Raw genomic sequence first — 26,157 nt, 5'->3', positions numbered from 1 at the left:
AAAAGCAAAATTAGCAAGTGTGCGTCCTCTTCGTAGCGCACACAGACTGATTTCCAACTCTGACTCCCAGTACCAAAACTCAAAATTCTTCCTCATTTGGGAAGAAACAAGTCTGAAACCTTGAACAAAGACTTTTGACATCTAGTGGAAGCCATATGAATTGCAATCTGGGAGCTGGAATTGCATATGACCCATAGCTTCCATTGAAAGAGCATGGGCTCTCAAAAAAAAAGATTTCTGGCTGGTTTTTCTTTGGACTTTCTCCTACCATATCAATTGTGTTATAGTCTTATACATTATTTTAACATTTCTACAAACTTCAAAGTGTTTTCTATCCAATGGTACCAATTATATGCATATCCTGGCTTCTGGGCCTGAGTAACAGGCAGACAGGAAGTGGAGAAAAATAGACCCTAGCCTGAAGAGGTTTTAACATCAACGGCGCTGTAGTGGAGCGGGTCGAGAGTTACCTCAACTAACCTGTACCCCTGCACACTGACTCAGTACCGGTACCCCCTGTATATAGCCTCATTATTGTTATGTTCTTTTTTACTTTAGTTTATTTGGTAAATATTTTCTTACTCTTCTTGAACTGCACTGTTTGTTAAAGGCTTGTAAGTAAGCATTTCACGGTAAGGTCTACACTTCTTGTATTCGGCGCATATGACAAATAGAGTTTGATTTCATTTGATTTAAGATGGGGAGAAGTCTGTCCATAAAGCACTGCTCTGCCTTAACAACCCTATCAACAAGGCAGGTCCTACAGGCCCTAGTTTTGTCGCACATGGACTACTGTTCAGTAGTTTGGTCAGGTGCCACAAAGAAGGACTTGGGGAAATTACAACTGGCCCAGAACAGGGCAGCACGGCTGGCCCTTAAATGTACACGTAGATCTAACATTAATAATATGCATGTCAATCTCTCATGGCTGAAAGTAAAGGAGATATTAACTTCATCACTACTTGTTTTTGTAAGAAGTGTTGACAAGCTGAATGTAACCAAAGCTGTGTGTATAAACTACTAGCACACAGCTCTGACACCCATGCATACCCCACAAGACATGCCACCAGAGGTCTCTTCACAATCCCCAAGTCCAGAAAAGACTATGGGAGGCACACAGTACTACATACAGTAGAGCCATGATTACATGGAACTCTATTTCACATCAGGTAACTGATGCAAGCAGTAGAATCAGATACAACAAAAACTGGTAAAAGCACACCTTACGGAACAGCAGGGACTGTGAAGAAACACACACAAAGGTGCACAAGCGCTAGCACACGCACTCTACACACATGTACATTGTAATATTGTTGTATGGTGGTATTATACATTTGTAGATATGTAGTGGTGTAATATTGTTGTATGGTGGTATTATACATTTGTAGATATGTAGTGGTGTAATAATGTTGTATGATGTACTGTTGTATCTTTTGTTTTATATGCAATGTAAGTGCCTTAATGTGTTTGGACCCCAGGAAGAGTAGCTGCTGCCTCGGAAGGAACTAATGGGGATCCCTAATAAGGCCATATGCATATGCTCACATATGCCCACACTCAGCTGTGGGGGTTACGAGACACGAATTTCATCTAATTTTCAAGACATCAATGTAGCTGTCACGACTTCCGCCAAAGTCGGTCCCTCTCCTTGTTCGGGCGGCGTTCGGCGGTCGACGTCACCAATCTTTTAGCCATCGCCAATCCACTTTTCATTTTCCATTTGTTTTGTCTTTGTTTTCTACACACCTAGTTTCTATTCCCCAATTACATGTTCATTATTTAACCCTCTGTTTCCCACATGTTAGTGTGCGTGTTAATTGATTGTTCATGGCGGTACTTGTCGGCTGGTTATGTTTGCCGGGTTATGTATTTACGCCCGTAATTTTCGAGTGACCGGTATTTCTCCGCACTTTGAGTATTGTCTGTATACTGTTGCTGTCGTGGAATTAAATACCTTGTACACTCATTTCTGCTCTCCTGCACCTGATTCACTGCACCAGTTAACCACCACCTGACAGTAGCAGTAGAACAAATATCACAATATTGGAGTATAACTTCAAATAAAATAAATCAATGTAGGCTACAGCAGAACCCACATATGAGAATATATAGGCCTCCTGCCTATGTGATATGATGCACATATTCAGATTCATTTCACAGTACAGAACAAGTACTGACAGTCAACTTCTTGCTCAAAGCCATAAGCGGGCCTGTGATGTTCAGCCTCCTTCTAAGCCTGTTCTGAAGATTCTGACTGAAGAGTATATTTTTTCATTTTGAGTGTTAACTATAACCTGGGTGTCCTCTTTAGCCTTGTCTACAAGGCTTACTGCCACCAAATGTGACTTGGTTCGGGCATGTTCAAAAACCTTTTTTTTCTGAGGGCTCTTTGTTTGTTTTGTTTTTAAGTCTGAGGCAGAGGACGATACTGTACATTCTACCCCTTCTTTTGCTAGTTTAATCCCTAAAGTCATTTCTAGACACAAGCTCCCTACCCTTTTGCATGTTGTACAGCCCATTTGAATTCTGCATGACAAGCCAGAGGTTATACGTTTGCTTGTTCTTGAACTGCAAATTGCACCCGCTCCGAGAACTTTGTTGGTGGATGATGTACTGTCTCCCCCAACTCCCCGTCTCCCTCTCCCGCTGAGTCTGACTCGCTAGCAGGCCTACTAACTAGTGGAGGTGCAGGTGGTGATGCTGAACTGGCGGGATAAGCAGCTCTGCAAGCTAAGGCATCGCCATCAGGAACAGTTTTCCCCTCACTCCTCTACTCCGCGACTGACAGTTCTCTGGCTTGAGATCAGTTACTTACCCCAATCTCCCTCTGCATAACCTCTATGTACAAATAAGTGAGCAGGCCTGGAATCAGTGTGGCAGGATAGGATGATTACACAGAAGGATCACAGCACTTTTACATTATTGTCTTTCTGGGGGGTGTCACACCCTGACCTGAGAGTTTCTCTATTTGTTTCTCTATTTTGGTTAGGTCAGGGTGAGATTTGGGTGGGCATTCGAGACTTGTAGTTCTTTGTTCTATTCTATGTTTTCATTTCTATGTTGTTATGTTTTAGTTTTTGTATTTCTATGTTGGGTCTTGTTTGGGATGATCTCCAATTAGAGGCAGCTGGTCCTCGTTGTCTCTAATTGGAGATCATACTTAAGTAGGGTTTTTTTCCACCTGGTTTTGTGGGAGATTGTTTTTGAGTAGTGTATGTTTCACCTCTGCGTCACGGTTTGTTGTTTTTGTTAGTTCAGTTTATTGTTTAAGTATTGCATAGTTTCACAGTGTTAATAAAATGTGGAACGACACACACGCTGCACTTTGGTCCGCTTCTCCTTACGACAGCCGTGACAGGGGGTGGGAGAAATAACTAGGAGGCAACTTAATTTAACGCTGATCGCTTTTATTAGAATGTTTACAGTGTGAACAGTGAAGCAATTAATAAATCATGCCGCAAGAGGTACCGGGCAAATAGGTGCCAGAATGAACAAAATCAATCTGAGAGGTGCCGGATCCTGTTCAAAGCACTGCCTCGGTGCCTAAGTCATGCTCCCTGGTGAAGTATTTTGAATTATTTTATTTAGACAGGAGTAATTATATAATTTTGGCAAAACATACATTTACTTTAGGGCAATCCAGCATCCTAACTGTGCACACGCCAACTTTCCTTTCCAATTCACAAGAGGCTGAAACCAGAGATCTGTAATGACGAGATGCTCATGTCTATGCACTAATGTGAGTCTTTGCTCCAAAGGCGGGAAGGCAGGCGACAAGCTTAGGTCTACATATTATTCTCATAGAAACGCATATGGTTTATAATGGACTGATTTTGGTGAGAGTGAGCCCTCTCACTTAGCCTCTTCCTCTCTACTGAAACTATAGTATGGAGCGAGATAGCTGCTAAAAAGGTTGAACATACATATCGTTAGGATCGTAAGAATATCCATACATAAGTTGTTAGGATCATAAGAAAAGCCATGCATCAAACGTGAAAGGAAAACGTTAAATTAGATCTCTAAACGTACAAAACCCTATGTTATGATTATGAATGAACATTTACACATTCAATTCTTACTTTATGTTTCCCTTTACTCGGTTACAGTTTTAAAACACAAATTGAGTTCTGAAATTATTCCTTAAGACACCAGTACCCAAAATGATAGCCTTGCTTTGCCTACACGTTGAAGGCCTATTTTTTATTTGGATAGACTAAAATGTAACATTTAATTATTAAAGTGATAGGCTAAAGAACTTAGGAAAATGTAGATCATTTTGAATACATATGGATTTCAGTTCTATTCTCTTTGATTTAGTGCATAAACGTTATGCATAAACGTGCATAACACCAGCCCTGAAATCAAGCTTGTGACTCTACAAAATGGTTATTTTGTTTTGTGTTTCAGTTTTTTTGTGCCCAACAGCAATGAATGGTCAGTGATGCATTATGTATTTTGGAGTCCCTTTCATTGTAATTAAGAATAAAATATTTTTCTGAAAACTTCTACATTTGTGTGGATGCTTCCATGATTTCAGATAATCATGAAGGAATTATTAACATGCTAAGCTCTTACCATTACCAATATTAAGGAGGTAGACATTTTTTGGGGGTTGTGATATTTATCAGAGCAAACAGTCCCATCTGCTGACTAGAGCTGTGCAGTCAGACCCACACAGCCATGTTAACCATCACATAAACAAATGGAGCAGGTGTGGATTCTTTACCAACACACTGTCACGCAGGGCTAAACAGGCCACTGTCAGATATGTGATGCTAATGAATATATTAGTGGTGGATGAGCTACCACAGATAACCAACTAACAGAGAACCATGACGTGCCAGTGACTCTCTCTATATACCCCAGTCTTCACACTGAAGCGCTTTAGATTGAGAAATAATACAGAAGATAGACAATCTGACAGGTCCTTCATACTGCACTTCACCCTCTCAGCGACACACTCTGTTCGAGAGCGGGAGAGAGACCAAAGGCGGGGGTGGGGGGGGCGCCTGGCCGTGTGACTGTGACTGTGACTTTCCTTTCCACAAGGTGACAGATTGGCTGCTCTGTCTGTTCCCCCCTCCTTTTATCAGGACGGATGCTCGGTGGGGGGGAGGACAATGTGTGCCACCCACCCGCGTCACTCTGATGAGCTGGGTACTCATAAATTACCTGATCATCGCCCAGTCAGGTACCCTCGGAGCCACCTCTTTTAATGCCATATGACCGCGTTGTTGCGAGGTAAAAAACACGTTTTATTTTGCCAGGCTATAACTCCAAGCACCACTCTTCAAGGGAAACATTTTGGGATAAATGGTGAGATAGAGTAGATGAAGTCGTAATTATAGGCTCTACTTTTAGGACGGTGCTGGTGTTTGACAAGGAAAGTTGCACAGCACCAGGTTTTCAGGCTTTGTTTCGTGGCTGTGGGGAGAGATAGCTACATTAAGTATGGTTTTATTAGCCAATCCAGATAAGTTTCCAGGCCCAGACACAATCTGATGCGCTACATCTCGTTTCCAGCATTTATAATACCCAGGCTTACTTAATGATGTATGAGGGGAAAGGTACAAGCTCACCCGACCCGGAGAGGGAGAATTCTAGTATGTGTAAAAATATCTGTGTGTGTGTGTGTGTGTGTGTGTGTGTGTGTGTGTGTGTGTGTGTGTGTGTGTGTGTGTGTGTGTGTGCTTGAGAGAGATCTGCAGTGTGTGTGTGTGCGCGCATTTTTGTGTCGCGCATTCACTTACTTGTGCATGTCAAATACAATTTTATTCGTCACATGGTGTAAACCAACAGTGTAATGCTTACTTACGGGCCCTTCCCAGCAATGCAGAGAGAAAGAAATTAAACATTGAATTATGAAAGTGATAGGCTAAAGAACTTTGGAAATGTAGATCATTTTGAATACACACATGGATTTCAATCAAAATAATTATAAGACTGTTCTATTCTCTTTTAGTCATTTGTCTGAGTTGATTTTCTTTGATTTAGTTCCTATTGCAACTCAGACAAATGACTGAATGGATGACAAACTGACTGACCTGAATGAAGGATGAATTAAATGTTCAAATATGTTGGAATGACGAGTTGCACACATCATTCATGCTCTTCACTTTATTTGGCTAGTAGGCAAATAGACGTCCATTAGGGTATAATGACTCTGGCTGTATTCCTCCAGAAGGGCATCTGAGGCTCAGGGGTGCTTTTCCAAAGGCGCATGGTGCTGTGGTGCTACATGGAGATCACAAGCTCTTCAACTGGGCAGCAGAGTCGCGATGGAGGGAATAGCTTATACTGAGACTACCTAAGACCATTGCAACAGAGTTATTGTAAAGTGTGGGAATAAGCTTAAGCCAGACTTAGCCTACGTTTGTTCATTTCAAAGTCCATATGTAAATAAATATATATCATGTCAAATGGTTTTAAATTCATATTAACCCCTCTTATAGAATAAGCTTTGGTAAGATTTTGAGTGCTGAAATAAATATCTAAATATTCTCCCCAAAAATATTTTGAGTGTCAAATACTCCAGTGGTCATACATAATTCATAGATTCACCAAACATCTAGTATTATTCTATGTTTCTGGTAGATACTACAGGTTATGATTCATTATTCCTTGTAGATACTACTGGTAATGATTCATTATTCCTTGTATATACTACTGGTTATGATTCATTATTCCTGGTAGATACTACTGGTTGTGATTAATTATTCCTGGTAGATACTACAGGTTATGATTCATTATTCCTGGTAGATACTACAGGTTATGATTCATTATTCCTGGTAGATACTACTGGTTATGATTCATTATTCCTGGTAGATACTACTGGTTATGATTCATTATTCCTGTTATATTCTACTGGTTATGATTGTAGACAGAGCCCAGAGAATGGGATGGTGCAATATTGAATGAGTCATATGTTGGTAAGGTGCATGCATGGAGATGTCCACGTCACCCAGAGACATGCCCATGCTGTAGAGATACACCTAGCGGACTGGAACTTACGGGCCCTTCCCAACAAAGCAGAGAGAAATATAATAGAGAAATAATAGAAAAGTAATAACGCGTAATAATAAAAGCAATAATAAATACACAATGATAAGATATTGGCAATACAGTGCCTTCGGAAAGCTTCAATAAAGTTCTGAGCGAAGGGTCTGTACGTATGTACTTATGAAAATGTGATATTTCTGTTTATTAACGTTTTTTTAATTCGTAAAAATGTCTAAAAACCTGTTTTTGCATTGTCATTATGGGATATTGTGTGTAGATTGATGAGGGGGAAAAATTAGGGGACATTTTGTTTTGGAATAAGGCTGTAACGTAACAAAATTTGGAAAAAGTCAAGGGGTATATACGACCATGGGGTACCAGTACTGAGGCGATGTGTACGAGGTAATTGAGGTACAAATGTACATAAACTAGGACTAAAGTAACAGATAATTAACAGTAGCAGCAGCGTTTGTGATGAGTCAAAAAAGTTCGTGCAAAAAAGGGTAATGCAGATAGTCCAGGTAGCTGTTTGGCATGTGTGTGTTAATGTACTGCATCTCTGTGTACACATCTCCCTCGGTTAACCCCCCTGCTCTATCTCCATTCTGCAGCTGAGGACAACCCGTGCCAGACCAACCCCTGTCTGCATGGAGGCAGCTGCCTGCCGGAGGGCGACGGCTACAGCTGCTACTGCCCGCAGGGCTACTCTGGAGAGAGCTGTGAGATCGGTGAGTGGGGTCAGGGGTTAAAGGTCACTGTGGAGAGGGGGAAAGGTTAAGAGCTTCAGAAGGTCACTGTCTTTCCATCCCTGTGAGTTGTACTCATTGCCAGATTCAGAATCATTGTAGATTTACTGTTTAACTATAGCTGATACAAATACACTGTGTACAAAACATTATGAACACCTTCCTAATATTGAGCCCTCCCCACCCCAAGCGAGCCTCAATTCGTCGAGGAATGGACTCTACAAGGTGCCCAAAGTGTTCCACAGGAATGCTGGCCCATGTTGACTCCAATGCTTCCCAACAGTTGTGTCAAGTTGGCTTGATATCCTTTGGGTGGTGGACCTTTTTTGATACACACGGGAAACTGTTGAGCTTGAAAAACCCAGCAGCGTTGCAGTTCTTGACACAAACCGGTGCGCCTGGCACCTATTACCATACCCCGTTCAAAGTCACTTCAATATTGTCTTTCCCATTCACCCTCTGAATGGCATACATAAAATCCTTCTTTAACTTGTCTCCTTCCCTTCATCTACACTGATTGAAGTGGATTTAACAAGTGATATCAATAAGTTATCATAGCTTTCACCTGTATTCACCTGGTCAGTCTGTGTCATGGAAAGAGCAGGTGTATGATCTGCATACAGTAAATGTGTATTCTTTTGCTCCAATACCTGCGTTGATGGTATTTGACATTATCACTGGTTCAGTCCATTTTTGCATGAGGAAGTTTAGCTGCATGGTCCTTCTGTGCCCAGGCTGCTGTTCCCTGCCTGCCTGCAGAGGTGAGGTAAGGCTGCGGAAGCAGCCTGTGACAGAGTGTGTGCGAATGGGGAGGGTGTATGCTGTTTTCAGAGGTGGGTGTGTGAATGCAAGGTGTCTGTTTTCCGTGCACAGAGGTGAGACTCTAACAGTGAATGTGTTTGAATGAGGAGGGTGTGTCATTTAAGGTGAGGCTGAGTAAGCATGCTGTGACAGGGAGATGCTGAGTGTTTGTGACTCTCACTGGCAGGCAGGCAGCTCATCTCTCCACTGTGCTGTGTGATGGGAGAATGAGCCAGTCAGAGCTGGGCTGTACTGGAGTGACCTGGTTGGGCTGCATGGTCACAGGTGTGTGTGTGACTGTCAAGGGGACATGGGCTAAGTCAAGCCAGGTCACTCCAGATCCAAGGCGACATTCAACGTTCATCCAGGTCCCCAGGACATCAGGAGATGCCTTCAAAACTGTGCACTAGGGGCAACGGTGAGTGTTATTAACATCAAGTAGGCCTGCGGCTTGCTAGGGCGTTGTGGATGGTCGATGGGCGTAAGCCGCAAGTTACGGCTCCGAGGGTCCTGTGTTCAAATCCCAGTGCTAGGCATTATTTTAGTTTTATCCTATCCCAAACTTTAACTTTTAACGTAACCATTCGGAATTAATCGCTGAACTTAACCGTCAGAATTTTCCATTTATATCCCCTCAGGACAAACGTTGTGATGTTGACGCTTAGTCGGGGTGGAGGGGGTAATAAGGGTTGTTAACAGTGTGCGTGTCCGCGGGTGATTTTATTTGGCCCCCCAAGAATTCTGTGCAAAATGAATTTGTATACATTTTTATTGTTGGACATAAACGATGATAAAAACACCAGTAAATCAGCTCCAAGTGATTTGGAAATCTTTTCCGAAGTATTCCCACTCATAATCGAGAGATATACTGTATGTGATCGTATACAAATGTAAGCAAGGTTTGAAATGATTATGTTTTAGTAAAATATTATATCTGTTTGGCGTCTTGTGGTCAATTTGCAGTTTACAAATAATTTCTCATTATGTTCTGGCCTCTTACCATCCGCTCCAGAAAAAAAAATAGGACCGTGGGTGAAGCTACAGTAGGTGATGATCCCTGTCCTATTGAGTGTTCACTGATCTGGACTTTAAAGGTTATACATGTAACATTTCCACCTGCAACCAGTGCCAAATGTTAATTACAGTATCAAAGCAATAGAAATCCTGATTTTTTTTTGGTTGACAATGCAATTGAGCTTTTTACCACGACTAGTCGGTGCGGCCAGGGTTTTTGTGTACAACTTCCTGTATTACGATTGGTTTGCGAGGTTGACAAAATATACAGATGTAGGATCTTAATTTGATCGCCCTGTTGCAAGAGAATTTTCCTGCAATGCAGGACATTTTAAACTTGTAATGTATTTGAGGTTTACAAAGACTTCTTAAGTTTGTAATTTCCCCTTTGAAAAGTGTCCAGTAATTATAATCCACATTTCCTGTTGCTGCAAGAATATATATTTCCTGCTGTAGCAAATTGGCTCAAATTAAGATCCTACATCTGTAGCGAAAACAATAGTAATAAAACGTTCTCTGGTCTTGCAGATGTTTTTATTATTATTATTGTGATTATTATTGTTATTATTGTGATTATTATTATTAGGTGAGAATCAGTACTAACCCATTTTAGTCGTTTCTAAGTGGTGTTCTTCAAAAATGACAATCGCAATTATGTCAAAAAACATATTGCTTCTAAAATAATGGACTGGACCAACATTCATATTATGGTGGTGTCCACTGGCCATAAATATTTGAACACCTATGAGGGTGCCTTGATTTCTTATGGGGCTGCCCATCTCCCCAGGCACCCTTTAAATGAATGTACAGTGCATTCTGAAATTATTCAAACTCCTTCACTTTTTCCATTTTTTTTCCTCATCAATCTACACACAATACCCCATAATGACAAAGCGAAAACAGGTTTCTATAATTATTTGATCATTTGTGACAAAAAACAGAAATACCTTATTTACATAAGTATTCAGACCCTTTGCTATTAGACTCAAAATTGAGCTCAGGTGCATCCTTTTCCATTGATCATCCTTGAGCTGTTTCTACAACTTGATTAAAGACCATCTGTAGTAAATGCAATTGATTGGACATGATTTGGGAAAGGCACACACCTGTCTATATAAGTTGTTGACAGTGCATGTCAGAGAAAAACCAAGCCATGAGGTTGAAGGAATTGTCCGTAGAACTCCGAGACAGGATTGTGTCGAGGCACAGATCTGGGGAAGTGTACCCCAACATTTCGGCAGCATTGAAGGTCCCCAAGACCATAGTGGCCTCCATCATTCTTAAATGGAAGAAGTTTGGAACCATCAAGACTCTTCCTAGAGCTGGCCACCTGGCCAAACTGAGCAATCGGTGGGGGAAGGGCCTTGGTCAGGGAGTTGACCAAGAACCTGATGGTCACTCTGACAGAGTTCCAGAGTTCCTCTGTTGAGGACAACCAGCACTCCAGGCCTTTATGGTATGGTGGCCAGACGGAAGCCACTCCTCAGTAAAAGGCACATGACAGCCCACTTGGAGTTTTTCAGTGGCAGGGACTGGGAGACTAGTCGAGGGAAATATGAACTGTGCAAAGTACATAGAGATCCTTGATAAAAACCTGCTCCAGAGCACTCAAGACCTCATACTGGGGCGAAGGTTCACCTTCCAACAGGACAACAACCCTAAGCACACAGCCAGGACAACGCAGGAGTGGCTTCGGGACAAGTCTCTGAATGTCCTTGAGTGGCCCAGCCAGAGCCCAGACTTGAACCTAATCAAACATCTTTGGAGAGACCTGAAAAAAGCTGTGCAGCAACGCTCCCCATCCAACATGACAGAGTTTGAGAGGATATGTAGAGAAGAATGGAAGAAACTTCCCAAATACATGTGTGCCAAGCTTGTAGCGTCATACCCAAGAAGACTCGAGGCTGTAATCACTGCCAAAGGTGCTTCAACAAAGTACTGAGTAGGTCTGAATATTTATATAAATGTGAAATCGCAGTGTTTTATTATTAATACATTTGCAAAAATGTATAAAAACCTGTTTTTGCTTTGTCATTATGGGTTATTGTGTGTAGATTGATGAGGAAAAGAAGCAATTTAATCAAGTTTAGAATAAGGCTGTAACGTAACAAAATGTGAAAAAAGTCAAGGGGTCTGAATACTTTCCGAATGCACTGTAATATCATAATGTTTTTTCCTAACTATACAGTAACCAGCAGTGTGTGTCCATACTGAGAGATGGAAGAAAGATGTCCATCTCTCCTATGCAAAGGAGTAACTTGTGAGGGAATTGGGGCGGCCAGGCAGCTACTGGAAATGAGTTGCACCACTCAGTGCGACTCATTTCCACATTTTTCTATTGGACCTCCCTCCGCCCACAATGCCTGAAAACTAGTCCCAATTTGGTGTCTCCATGACAATCTAAATACTTATGGTCAAATTGCTTCTCTGCATTTCTCCCTTTGTTATTGGTTCATCACACCAAATGATTTAATCTGAACTAATGTTTTTTTCAGAAAACATTCTTGTGAAAATAAACTGGAGTATAAAAATCTTGTATAAGAGTTTGCTTTTAGGATTATTTTATTGCATAATACATTTGTATTAATGTGTAGAGATAAGTACTTACCAAAACAGTAGTTCTGGTTTGGTTGTAGCCTTCAATCTAGAGGATGAGGTGATCCACACAAAAGTTGGTGGTGCTGCTGTTGCCATTCCCCTCTACAGAGAATAAAGGAACAGACAGAGATATGAGGGATGAGTTAGATTAAACAGGGGGAATGAGACTTTACAGACAGTTGACTGAAAGGGAAAGGAAAGGGGGATACCTAGTCAGTTGTACAAATGAATGCCTTCAACTGAAATGTGTCATCCGCATTTAACCCAACCCCTCTGAATCAGAGAGATGCGGGGGGGCTGCCTTAAATCGACATCCATGTCTTCGGCGCCCGGGGAACAATGGGTTAACTACCTTGCTCAGGGGCAGAAGGAAGTGTGTGTGTGTGTGTGTGTGTGTGTGTGTGTGTGTGTGTGTGTGTGTGTGTGTGTGTGTGTGTGTGTGTGTGTGTGTGTGTGTGTGCGTGCGTGCGTGCGTGCGTGCGTGCGTGCGTGCGTGCGTGTGTTCTGCTCAACCCAAAAATGCTGGGTTAGGCCAACCAGGAATTGATTTTGTTTATCATGTAATAAAAAATAAAAAGATTATTGGATCCCGTTTTCATTACTCCAGCCCCCTCCCCTTGCGAGGATAACGCCACTGAGCCTTTTTCTAAAATGTTTAATGAGATTGGAGAACACTTTGGGAGGGATCTTAGATCATTCCTCTATACAGAATCTTTACAGATCCTTGATATCCTTTGTCTGCACATGTGGATTGCCCTCTTCATTTCAAACCACAGGCTTTCAATGAGGTTCCAGTCCAAAGACTGAGTTATGCCCTTGCTCCTATGGATCCCATATACATTAATGCTAAGTCAATGAGGAGAGGTTGCTGTTCCAGGTCACTGCTTATGTAGAAGGGTCGCAGGCCAAGGGTCAGAGGTTAAGGGGAGAGGTATTGTCATGGGTGTGATAATCAATCAGCCATCTACTGACCACACACACACACACACACACACACACACACACACACACACACACACACACACACACACACACACACACACACACACATTGGCTGTCTGGGGTCGGCAGCCTTCGATTTGGGGATCATCCTACATTTATGTGGGCTAAAGGCATCGGTGATCAATCAACATTACAGCCACATCAATAAGTCCTGATTATTGCATGTTAAACAGATGAATTACACATGATTTGTAATGTTAGTTTGGAATTGCTTAGAATCTGTTGGGACATAGTATATTTTGTGTATGTCAATCAAATAGAACCAACATTTCTCTGGCAACAAAACAAAAGGGATTCATTTGGAGCTTTTAAAATGTAGAATAGCATTTTTCCATTATTCATTTCATGTTGTCTGTTCATTCCGTGCATGGTTATTGTCACGCTGTGGTTATTGTCATGGTCGTTTTCCATTCGTCGCCTGCACAAATGCGCACCAGATTGTAGGTGCGCCTCAAGTCCAGTTTCGTGAAGTACCGTGCATTTGTTCGATGATGGTTGGGATGAGGGGTAAAGGATAGCTGAACTTAAGTGGCTTATTCAGAGTTTGATAATCAATGCAGGGGCGCAGTCCCCCATCTTTCTTCTTAACAAAAAAGAAGCTTGAGGAGGCTGGTGACTAGAGGCTCTCCTGTAAGTAGGTCTCCATGGCCTCGGTCTCGGCATAGGAGAGGGGATAGACGTGTCCTCAAGGGAGGGCTGCGTCAGAAAGCAGGTCAATGGCACAGTCCCAGGGGCGATGAGGAGGCAGGCGTGTAGCCTGGGTCTTAAAGAAAACCCGGTGCAGATCCTGGTACTCCTCAGGTAAATCCACTTGAGGGGCGTGGTCCAGACAGACACCGTGAGACACGAGCCCTGTTCCTATTGGATGATTGTCCAGGGCTCGAACCGGAATGGGTGACCGTAGGGGAACCAAAGAAATGCGCAATGCAGTGGCCAGTGCACTAACTAAAAGATTCCCGGCAGCTCCGGAATCAATCAGAGCTAACGGGAGTGAGGGGCTAGGGTATTCAAGGAATTTAATGGGAAAACACACTGGTTGAGTTGACCTAAAAGGAGGGAAGATCTTGCATCCTATCTGGGTTCGAGCAGGGGACTTCCCTGGCTTGTCACCTCCTTGCCTATTAGTGGCAAGAGGGCAGGTCGGGGAGAAATGACCCCTTTCTCCACAATAGTAGCAGAGGCCCAGATTCCTCCTTCTCTTACGCTCTGCCTCTGGCAAACGTGCAAAGCCCACCTCCATCAGCTCTGGCCACGGAACAGGAGGTTGTCCAACTGGATCGTCATGCTGATGAGCTGGTCAAGTGACAGGTTGTCATCACGGCAGGCTAACTCCATCTGTACCTCCTCCCGCAGTCCTTTGCGGAACATGGTAACCAGAGCTGTCTCGTTTCATCCGGTGGAGGACGCAATGATCCGGGGCTGCACATTCCACTTCAAATGCAGGATGGTTGCCAGCACGCTGTCCATGGTGCTGCTGAGTCTGGAGAGACAGTCCTCGTGATGGTCGCCAGCTCGGCCTTTCCCGCTGTCTCCATTTAGCGGGTTGGTTATTTTGTCACGTTGTATAATGATTGGAGACAGGTGCAGGAATACGTCATAGGGTTTTTAATTTCTCCACCCAAAATAAAGTACGTCATGAAAACGACTGGGACGAAGCCCAAAACAAACACGTATATATATAACACAGGGATGTAACCCAATCAAAAGAGCGAGGTGTAAACCTATAAATAATACAAGACCCGTAATAACAAGTGCACAAAAATACATGGCGTGAAAGCCGATACAACAGAGCACAGGTACTCACAACACCAACGGACATGGAACAATAATCGACAAGGACAATGAGCACATATATATACATACTAATCAGGGGGAAATGGGAACCAGGTGTGTGCAATAAGACAAGACAGTCCAGGATTGCTGGTAATGAATCCAGTTCAGTGACACCTAGAAGGCCGGTGACATAGACCTCCGGAGCTGGTGAACGGAATGAGCAGCAGTACCGGGGGGATCCATGACAGTTATTTTGTTTTTTTATGTTCAGTTTGAAATCTTCCTGCGGGACTGTGTATTTGGCTTTTTGGCTGCAGGTAGATTCCTGCATCTTGTGTCTGCAGCAGATAGGGTGTCTGTCTGTGGTCTCTGACATATTAATTACAACCAATCAGGTTAATTGCATATCACTGCAAACCCTTGACCACATTACTGACTTACCACCACGCTCTGTCCAGGTGAGGCACTGAAAGGAGGATGACGGACAAGTGAAGGGAAGTAAATAGTTATTCTCTTTCTTCATCTACTCTTTTGCAATTTATACCTTTCTTTCCAGCAGGTTATACAGTATAACTCTATGTTCCTTCCCTTTGCTTCTCCTGCTCTGTGCGATTGAGTCTTCATCAGTGATTCTTTACAGTCATTACCATCCATCATTACTTTATTACTACCAACCCAGCCGGTGTCACAAACACTGCAATAAGCAAACCTTGTTTCCTTCTGCGCACAGTATAGTGGGAGGAATGATGATTTAGGCAAAACAGGGCTGTGGAATTGTAACTGAAGCTGCTCGGAGGCGATCTCCAGGACTTGAATTGTATTTGCAATTATTTGGGATGTGGCGTTTAGAGATGCTGCATAATGCATGGTCTCGGTTTCTGCTGGGCCGCTCAAACATTTATGAGACGAGGGGAGAGTCGCTTCGTGGGGAGAGAGAGGGAGGTAGAGGGTGGGGGCGGCTTGGCGGACACAGGGCCAGGTAGGGGTGTAAGGAGGGGGGATCCCTAGAGGGAATGGGACATAACCGCTCTTATATATGAATCTAATAAATCTTCTATACAGATGAAGGATCTTAATTGTACCTATATTGTCACAGCAAAATAATCTTGCAGCAATAGGATTTGAACGCTTAGTCCATAATGTTGCTTGATCAGTGGTTAGGGTATTAGCTGGACAAAAGTAGGCTACATGAAAAGTGTAAATCTGTTAATATAACCGTGTGTTAGTGTGGGTTTTCAGTGAATTTATGTAACTCACGAAGCGCATCTGCATTTCCTGCAGTGCAGGAATATTCTCAGCAACAAAACGTAAAATCCTATATCTGTAGGTTTCCCATATACACAGCTGTGTGTGGCCACTAGGTTAACTATCAGTGGGAACTAGTACCTCTTAGATGTTAATGTAACGGCTGTCGTAGAGAGGGGACCAAAGCGCAGCGTGGTGTTTGCTCAAGATGAATATTAATTTTAACTCAGAACACTCAAGAGAAAAATAACAAAGAGAAAACGAAAGCGCACAGTTCTGTCAGGTACATAAACTAAACAGAAGACAACTACCCACAAACACAGGTGGAAACAACCCCTACTTAAGTATGATCTCCAATTAGAGACAACGAGGACCAGCTGCCTCTAATTGGAGATCATCCCAAAAAACAACAACATAGAAATAGAAAAACTAGAACCTAGACATAGATATACAAAACATAGAAAAACACAAAACACCCACTGTCACACCCTGACCTACTCTACCATAGAAAATAACATCTTACTATGGTCAGGACGTGACAGTACCCCCCCCCAAAAGGTGCAGACTCCGAATGCCACTCAAAAACGAAAGGGAGGGTAGGGTGGGTAACTCCTGTCTATGGCGGCTCTAGTGCAGTCCACATAACCTTATCCTCCAGCAGAGGAGGCGGCTCCGGTTCGGGGCGTAAACCCCGCTCCACCCGCTGATCCCTCTGCTTTAGTACCACCGGACCATGGATCATCGCCGGAGGCTCTGTACTGCAGACCGCCGCTGGAGGTTCCGGGCTGGAGGCCGCCGCTGGAGGTTCCGGGCTGGAGGCCGTCTCAGGAGGTTCCGGACTGGGGACCGTCTCAGGAGGTTCCGGACTGGGAATGCGCACTGGAGGCCTGATGCGTGGAGCCGGGACAGGTGGCACCAGACTGGTGACACGCATTTCAGGGCGAATGCGAGGAGCAGGCTCAGGACGTACCGGGCTGTTGAGACGTACTGGAGACCTGGTGTGTATAGCCGGTATCAATTGTTCCAGAACTTCCACACACTTCTCAGGATGAGTACGGGGAGCTGACTCAGGTGGCACCAAACTGACAACACGTTCCTTTGGGAAAAACTTGTGCATCCTCCACCAACTCCACAACTCTCCCATTTCTCTCTTCTCCAAATTCTCCCTCTTCTCCCAGATTGGCTCTGGTTCACTCCTCGGGTCCGCCGACTGCTCCATGTGCCACCCCCAACATTTTATTGGGGTTTCTGTAGCCTTCCTTCCCGACTTTGTAGCTGTCCCTCCTTCGCTGCTTCTGCCTGCTTCCCTGGCAGGCTCTTTTCTCCTGCCACTATTATATCCCAAGCCCCGGATATATTCCTCCTGATTTCCTCATAAGACCGGGATGCCATTACCTCCTGGGTACACTGCTTGGTCCTGTGTTGGTGGGTAGTTCTGTAACGGCTGTCGTAGAGAGGGGACCAAAGTGCAGCGTGTTGATTGCTCATGATGAATATTAATTTTAACTCAGAACACTCAAGAAAAAATAACAAAGAGAAAACGAAAGCGCACAGTTCTGTCAGGTACATAAACTAAACAGAAGACAACTACCAACAAACACAGGTGGAAAAAAACCCTACTTAAGTATGATCTCCAATTAGAGACAACGAGGACCAGCTGCCTCTAATTGGAGATCATCCCAAAAAACAACAACATAGAAATAGAAAAACTAGAACCTAAACATAGATATACAAAACATAGAAAAACACAAAACACCCCCTGTCACGCCCTGACCTACTCTACCATAGAAAATAACATCTTACTATGGTCAGGACGTGACAGTTAACTTCCCTATATGGGGACCGAATCGGTTCTGGACCGGTTCCGACTGACATTTTGGTGTACAAAGCGATCTGTGAATGTCGTAGATTCCCGGGCCTTATAGTGGCAGAAAGACCCATCAGTCTGCTCTCCACTCCCACTCTCTCAGCGGAGCCCACATTTGCATAGGGAACAACGTGTCACATTTTCTGGCCTTTCCAGACAAATAATCGATTTTCTCTTCCTCTGAGTGGCAGAGCCCAGTCTGGGAGACAGCATATGAAAGGAGACAGTCCATCGAATCCAGCAGTGCTGGTTTCATCTCGCTGTGATATTCTCAGCCCTATTTAAAGATCTCAGTGGACGTTTAGGAGAGAATTCTCTGTCGTCAGTTATATGAAATTGTGCCAATATTGTACTGTCACTAAGTATGATCATATTTATTTTACAGTTATAAGAAAGGTGAAATCTTATAGTAAGTCATTTATAATTTAATTGTTACCATATGTAGAAGGCATTCAGTCATTTCAAGCCCTATTGCCCACTTTTGTTGAATAGGGAAACATTCAAAACATTCAAAAGTATGGGGTCACTTAGAAATGTCCTTGTTTTTTGAAAGAAAAGCACATTTTTTGTCCATTAAAATAACATCAAATTGATCATAAATACAGTGTAGACCTTATTAATGTTGTAAATGACTATTGTAGCTGGAAATGGCTGATTTCAGAAAAAAAGAAACAACCCTTTTTCAGGACCCTGTCTTTCAAAGATAATTCGTAAAAATCCAAATAACTTCACAGATCTTCATTGTAAAGTGTTTAAACACTGTTTCCCATGCTTGTTCAATGAACCATAAACAATGAATGAACATGCACCTGTGGAACGGTTGTTAAGACACTAACAGCTTACAGACGGTAGGTAAATAAGGTCACAGTTATGAAAACTAAGGACACTAAAGAGGCCTTTCTCCTGACTCTGAAAATCACCAAAAGAAAGACGCCCAGGGTGTCTGCTCATCTGCGTGAACGTGCCTTAGGCATGCTACAAGCAGGCATGAGGACTGCAGATAATAATAATAATAATAAATTGCAATGTTCGTACTGTGAGATGCCTAAGACAGCGCTACAGGGAGACAGGACGGACAGCTGATCGTCCGCGCAGTGACAGACCACGTGTAACAACACCTGCACAGGATCGGTACATCCGAACATCACACCTGCGGATGGCAAAAACAAATGCCCGAGTTACACCAGGAACGCACAATCCCTCCACCAGTGCTCAGACTGTCCGCAATAGGCTGAGAGAAGCTGGACTGAGGGCTTGTATGACTGTTGTAAGGCAGGTCCTCACCAGACATCACCGGCAACAACGTCGCCTATGGGCACAAACCCACCGTCGCTGGAACAGACAGGACTGGCAAAAAATGCTTTTCACTGACGAGTCGCGGTTTTGTCTCACCAGGGGTGATGGTCCGATTCGCGTTTATCGTCGAAGGAATGAGCGTTACACCAAGGCCTGTACTCTGGGGCGGGATCGATTTGGAGGTGGAGGGTCCTTTATGGTCTGGGGCGGTGTGTCACAACATCATCGGACTGAGCTTGTTGTCATTGCAGGCAATCTCAACGCTGTGCGTTACAGGGAAGACATCCTCCTCCCTCATGTGGTACCCTTCCTGCAGGCTCATCCTGCCATGAGAATGCCACCAGCCATACTGCTCGTTCTGTGCAGGATTTCCTGCAAGACAGGAATGTCTGTCACGACGTCCGCCGAAGTCGGGTCCTCTCCTTGTTCGGGCGGCGCTCGGCGGTCGGCGTCGCCGGTCTTCTAGCCATCATCGATCCACTTTTCATTTCCCATGTGTTTTGTCTTTGTTTTTCCTCATACCTGGTTTCAATTCCCTCAATCACTTGTTGTGTATTTAACCCTCTGTTCCCCCCATGTCTTTGTGTGGGATTATTTATTGTAAGTGCTTGTGCACGTGTTGATTGGTCCGCAACGTTTTTTTGTACCCATATTTTGTTATTTTTATGCTGTTAGTTTTGCTATTAAACTGCTCCGGCTATTATCAAGTTCTGCTCTCCTGCGTCTGTCTTCCCTGCCACCGGTTACACACCCCTTATAGAATCCCACAACGACTATATGGAGTCAGCAGGAGCAGGTGCCCCTGGAATAGGGGTGGAGGAGCGTGTCCGGGAGCATACGGCGATGCTCCACCATCTTGGCGCCGCCATGGACCGTGTTGTCCAAACTATGGACCGCTGGGAGAGACAGGGAGTTCCTCCAGCGCCTCCACCAGCACAACCAGGGTCTCCAATACTCGCCCCCCCTTCACCCGGTCCCAGTGGGATTCGTCTCGCCCTTCCCCGGGAGTATGACGGGACAGCTGCACGCTGCCAGGGTTTCCTGTTACAGCTCGACCTCTACCTGGCAACCGTCCACCCGGCTCCTTCAAGTCGTGAGAAGGTGTCCGCCCTCGTCTCCTGCCTCTCTGGGAAAGCCTTGGAGTGGGCCAACGCCATGTGGGGAGAAGGAGATGCGAAACGTCTCTTCCATCTGAGGCAGGGGACGAGGAGCGCCCAGGAGTTCGCCATGGATTTTCAGGCCCTGGCCGCCGGCGCGGGATGGAACGATTGGACCCTGATCGACCACTATCGCTGCAGTTTGCGCGAGGTCGTCCGTCGGGAGTTGGCCTGCAGGGACACCACCCTCACTTTCGACCAGCTGGTGGACCTGTCCATTCGGCTGGATAACCTGCTGGCCACCCGCGGACGTCCAGATCGGGTTCTATCGGTTCCATCCCCCAGCGCTGCCGCTCCGGTACCTGGGAGGTGCGTAGGGAGACTGGAGGAGGTTCCGGCTCATGAAACATCTGTGGCCGCAGAGGTAACACTGCCGGTCGGTGCCCGGGTTGGGTCCTCTGGGGATCGAGGCAGCAGAAAGGCACTCTGGCATCATCCCAGGTGAGCCGGTACCCTTCTCACCCAGAGCCCTCTGTTGCACACATGTTTTTGTCTGTTTCTTTCCCTGAGTTTTCTACGCATTCCCAGCATAAGGCGCTCGTCGATTCAGGCACGGCTGGGAATTTTATAGACAGATCGTTCGCCCTTAGTTTAGGGATCCCCATTGTTCCCGTGGCTGTGCCCTTCCCCGTTCACGCCTTAGACAGTCGACCATTAGGGTCAGGGTTGATTAGGGAGGCCACCGCTCCTCTGGGTATGGTGACACAGGGAATTAGTCTCTTCCTCATTGACTCTCCAGCGTTTCCCGTGGTGCTAGGCCTCTCCACCATGCGCCTTCCCCCTGAATATGCCGATTTCGCTCTCGCCTTTCTCCAAAAAGAAGGCGACTCAATTATCACCCCATCAACAGGGCGATTGTGCGATAGATCTGGTAGACGCTGCACTTCCCAGGAGTCACATGTATCCCCTCTCACAGGCGTAGACGGCGGCTATGGAAACATATGTCTCCGAATCCCTGCGTCAGGGCTACATTCAGTCCTCCACTTCACCCGCCTCCTCGAGTTTCTTTTTTGTGAAGAAAAAGGAGCGAGGTCTGCGCCCGTGTATTGACTACCGAGGCCTAAATCAGATCACGATGAGGTACAGTTACCCGCTACCTCTTATCGCCACGGTGATTGAGTCATTGCACGGGGCGCGCTTCTTCACCATACTAGATCTCAGGAGTGCTTACAACCTGGTGCGTATTCTGGGAGGGAGACGAGTGGAAGACGGCATTCAGTATGATCTCAGGGCATTATGAGTACCTCGTCATGCCGTACGGGTTGATGAATGCTCCATCAGTCTTCCAAGCCTTTGTAGACGAGATTTTCAGGGACCTGCACGGGCAAGGTGTAGTGGTGTATATTGATGACATTCTGATATACTTGGCTGCACGCGCCGAGCATGTGTCCCTGGTGCGCCATGTGCTTGGTCGACTGTTGGAGCATGACCTGTACGTCAAGGCTGTTCTTCCAGCAGTCCATCTCCTTCCTAGGGTACCGCATTTCCACCTCGGGGGTGGAGATGGAGAGTGACCGCCGTGCGTGCGTAATTGGCCGACTCCCACCACGGTAAAGGAAGTGCAGCGGTTCCTAGGGTTTGCCAATTACGACCGGAGGTTTATCCAGGGTATTGGTCAGGTAGTGGCTACCATTACCTCACTGCTGAAGGGGGGCCCGGTACGTTTGCAGTGGTCGGCTGAGGCGGACAGGGCTTTTGGTCACCTGCGGGCTCTGTTTACCTCGGTTCCCGTGCTGGCCCATCCGGATCCCTCTTTGGCTTTCATAGTGGGGGTGGACGCGTCCGAGGCTGGTATAGAAGCCGTGCTCTCTCAGCGCTTGGGCACGCCACTGAAGATCCGCCCCTGTACCTTCTTCTCGAAGAAGCTCAGCCCGGTGGAGCGAAACTATGACGTGGGGGACCGGGAGCTGTTAGCTGTCGTCAAGGCTCTGAAGGCGTGGAGACATTGGCTTGAGGGGGCTAAACACCCTTTTCTCATCTAGACTGACCACCGTAATCTGGAGTACATCGGGGCAGCGAGGAGACTGAACCCTCGCCAGGCAAGGTGGGCCATGTTTTTTCCCTTTCCTACAGACCAGGTTCCCAGAACATGAAAGCAGACGCACTGTCCCGACTGTATGACACAGAGGAGTGGCCCATGGAACCCACTCCCATACTCCCGGCATCCTGCCTGGTGGCGCCGGTAGTGTGGGAGCTGGACGCGGACATTGAGCGGGCGTTACGTGCAGAGCCCGCTCCCCTCCAGTGTCCCGCTGGGCGTCTGTACATTGTGTCTGCTGTCCGTGACCAGTTGATCTATTGGGCCCACACGTCACCCTCCTCTGGTCAGCCTGGGATCGGTCGAACGGTGCGCTGTTTGATTGGGAAGTACTGGTGGCCTACCTTTCCAAGGATGTGAGGGTTTATGTTTCCTCCTGCTCGGTGTGCGCCCAGTGTAAGGCTCCTAGACACCTGCCCAGAGGGAAGCTACACCCCTTACCAGTTCCACAGCGGCCTTTGTCGCACCTGTCGGTGGATTTTCTTACCGGCCTCCCCCCCTCACAGGGAAACACCATGATCCTGGTCATTGTGGATCGGTTCTCTAAGTCCTGCCATCTCCTCCCTCTGTCCGGTCTCCCTACAGCCCTACAGACTGCGGAGGCTTCATCAGATGACACTCCTAGGACATTATGTTATACAATACATGCATGTTTTGTTCAATCAAGTTCATATTTATATAAAAAAACAGCTTTTTACATTAGCATGTGACTAGCATGTGACTAGCATTCCCACCGAACACTTCCGGTGAATTTACTAATTTACTCACGATAAACGTTCACAAAAAACATACAAATTATTTTAAGAATTATAGATACAGAACTCCTTTATGCAATCGCGGTGTCCAATTTTAAAATAGCTTTTTGGTGAAAGCACATTTTGCAATATTCTGAGTAGATAGCCCGGCCATCACAGGCTAGCTATTTTGACACCCACCAAGTGTGGTACTCACCAAAGTCAGATTTACTATAAGGAAAATTGGATTACCTTTGCCTTTCTTCGTCAGAATGCACTCCCAGGACTTCAACTTCAATAACAAATGTTGGTTTGGTTCCAAATAATCCATAGTTATATCCAAATAGCGGCGTTTTGTTCGTGCGTTCAAGACACTATCCGAAGGGTAAAGAAGGGTGACGCGCCTGGCGCGTTTCGTGACAAAAAAAATCAAAATATTCCATTACCGTACTTCGAAGCATGTCAAACGCTGTTTAAAATCAATTTTTATGCGATTTTTCTCGTAAAAAAGCGATAATATTCCGACCGGGAAACCCTGTTTTTGTTCAAAGATGAAAAAATAATAACATGGTGTCGGCTCGTGCACGCGCCCCAGTCTCATTGTTCTCAGATCGACCACTATCCAAATGCGCTACTGTTTTTCAGCCATGGCCTGCAAAGTCACCATTCAACGTTCTGGCGCCTTCTGAGAGCCTATGGGAGCGTTAGAAAATGTCACGTTATGCCAGAGATCCCCTGTTTTGGATAGAGATGATCAAGAAGGCCAAGAAATAGTCAGAAAGAGCGCTTCCTGTTTGGAATCTTCTCAGGTTTTGGCCTGCCAAATGAGTTCTGTTATACTCACAAACAATCAATCAATTATATGCATATTCTAGTTACTGGGCAGGTACGTTTTTTATCCGGCCGTGCAAATACTGCACCCTATCTCCAAGAGGTTAAACTGCTCCGGCTATTACCAAGTTCTGCTCTCCTTCGTCTGACTTCCCTGCCACCAGTTATGCACCCCTTACAATGTCAGTGTTCTGCCATGACCAGCGAAGAGCCCAGATCTCAATCCCATTGAGTACGTCTGGGACCTGTTGGATCGGAGGGTGAGGGCTAGGGCCATTCCCCCCAGAAATGTCCAGGAACTTGCAGATGCCTTAGTGGAAGAGTGGGGTAACATCTCACAGCAAGAACTGGCAAATCTGGTGCAGTCCATGAGGAGGAGATGAACTCCTCATGGACTGCAGTACTTAATGCAGCTGGTGGCCACACCAGATACTGACTGTTACTTTTGATTTTGACCCCCCTTTTGTTCAGGGACACATTATTCCATTCCTGCTAGTCACATGTCTGTGGAACTTGTTCAGTTTATGTCTCAGTTGTTGAATCTTGTTATGTTCATACAAATATCTACACATGTTAAGTTTAATGAAAATAAACGCAGTTGACAGTGAAAGGACGTTCCTTTTTTGCTGAGTTTACATAGTCGTATATAGGCCCATTCTCAGCAAGCATCCCTCCTGTGTTCCAATGGCACGTTGTGTTAGCTAATCTAAGTTTATAATTTTAAAAGGCTAATTGATCATTACAAAACCCTTTTGCAACTATGCTAGCACAGCTGATAACTGTTGTCCTGATTAAAGAAGCAATAAAACTGGCCTTCTTTAGAGTAGTATAGTATCTAGAGCATCAGCATTTGTGGGTTCAATTACAGGCTCAAAATGGCCAGAAACAAAGACCTTTCTTCTGAAACTCATCAGTCTATTCTTGTTCTGAGAAATTACGGCTATTCCATGCGAGAAACTGCCAAGAAACCGCCATAAGCAAACAGGAAAACGCTCATCCAGAGGCGGCGCTCCTAGTGGCCGGGGACTTTAATGTAGGGAAACTTAAATCAGTTTTACCTCGTTTTTATCAGCATGTTAAATGTGCAACCAGAGGGAAAACAATTCTAGACCACTTTTACTCCACACACAGAGACGGGTACAAAGCTCTCCCTTGCCCCCCATTTGGCAAATCTGACCATAATTCTATCCTCCTCATCCCTGCTTACAAGCAAAAATTAAAGCAGGAAGCACCAGTAACTCGGTCGGTCTATAAAAAAGTGGTCAGATGAAGCAGATGCTAATCTACAGAACTGTTTCGCCAGCACAGACTGGAATATGTTCCGGGATTCTTCCGATGGCATTGAGGAGTACACCACATCAATCACTGGCTTTATCACTAAGTGCATTGAGGACGTCGTCCCCACAGTGACCGTACGTACATAACCAGAAGCTATGGATTTCAGGCAACATTCGCAATGAGCTAAAGGCTAGAGCTCTAACCAGTAAGCTTATAAGAAATTCCGCTATGCCCTCCGACGAACCATCAAACAGGCAAATCGTTAATAGAGGACTAAGATCGAATCATACTACACCGGCTCCGACGCTCGTAGGATGTGGCAGGGCTTGCAAACTATTACAGACTACAAAGGGAAGCACAGCTGAGAGCTGCCTAGTGACACGAGCCTACCAGGTGAGATAAATAACTTCTATGCTCGCTTCGAGGCAAGTAACACTGAAACATGCATGAGAGCATCAGCTGTTCCGGACGACTGTGTGATCACACTCCGCAGCTGATGTAAGACCTTAAAACAGGTCAACATTCACAAGGCCGCAGGACCAGATGGACTATCAGGATGTGTACTCTGAGCATGCGCTGACCAACTGGCAAGTATCTTCACTGACTTCAACCTCTCCCTGTCTGAATCTGTAATACCAACATGTTTTAAGCAGACCACCATAGTCCCTGTGCCCATGAACACTAACTTAACCTGCCTAAATGACTACCGACCCGTAGCACTCACATCTGTAGTCATGAAATGCTTTCAAAGGCTGGTCATGGCTCACATCAACACCAT

At 45.1% G+C, this 26,157-nt stretch overlaps 1 protein-coding gene across 1 annotated transcript in view; it reads left to right on the top strand.

Moving 5' to 3' along the window:
- Positions 1-26,157, top strand: part of LOC106613725 (neurocan core protein) — a 194,445-nt gene that overhangs the window by 108,514 nt on the left and 59,774 nt on the right. The window contains exon 10 of the mRNA XM_014216278.2: positions 7,611-7,727. Within this exon, the coding sequence (XP_014071753.2) occupies positions 7,611-7,727 (117 nt within the window). The remainder of the gene's footprint in view (positions 1-7,610; positions 7,728-26,157) is intronic.

Source organism: Salmo salar, chromosome ssa10 (assembly GCF_905237065.1).
Source record: "Salmo salar chromosome ssa10, Ssal_v3.1, whole genome shotgun sequence".
Taxonomy (NCBI): domain Eukaryota; kingdom Metazoa; phylum Chordata; class Actinopteri; order Salmoniformes; family Salmonidae; genus Salmo; species Salmo salar.
This window is presented reverse-complemented; position numbering and strand designations above follow the sequence as displayed.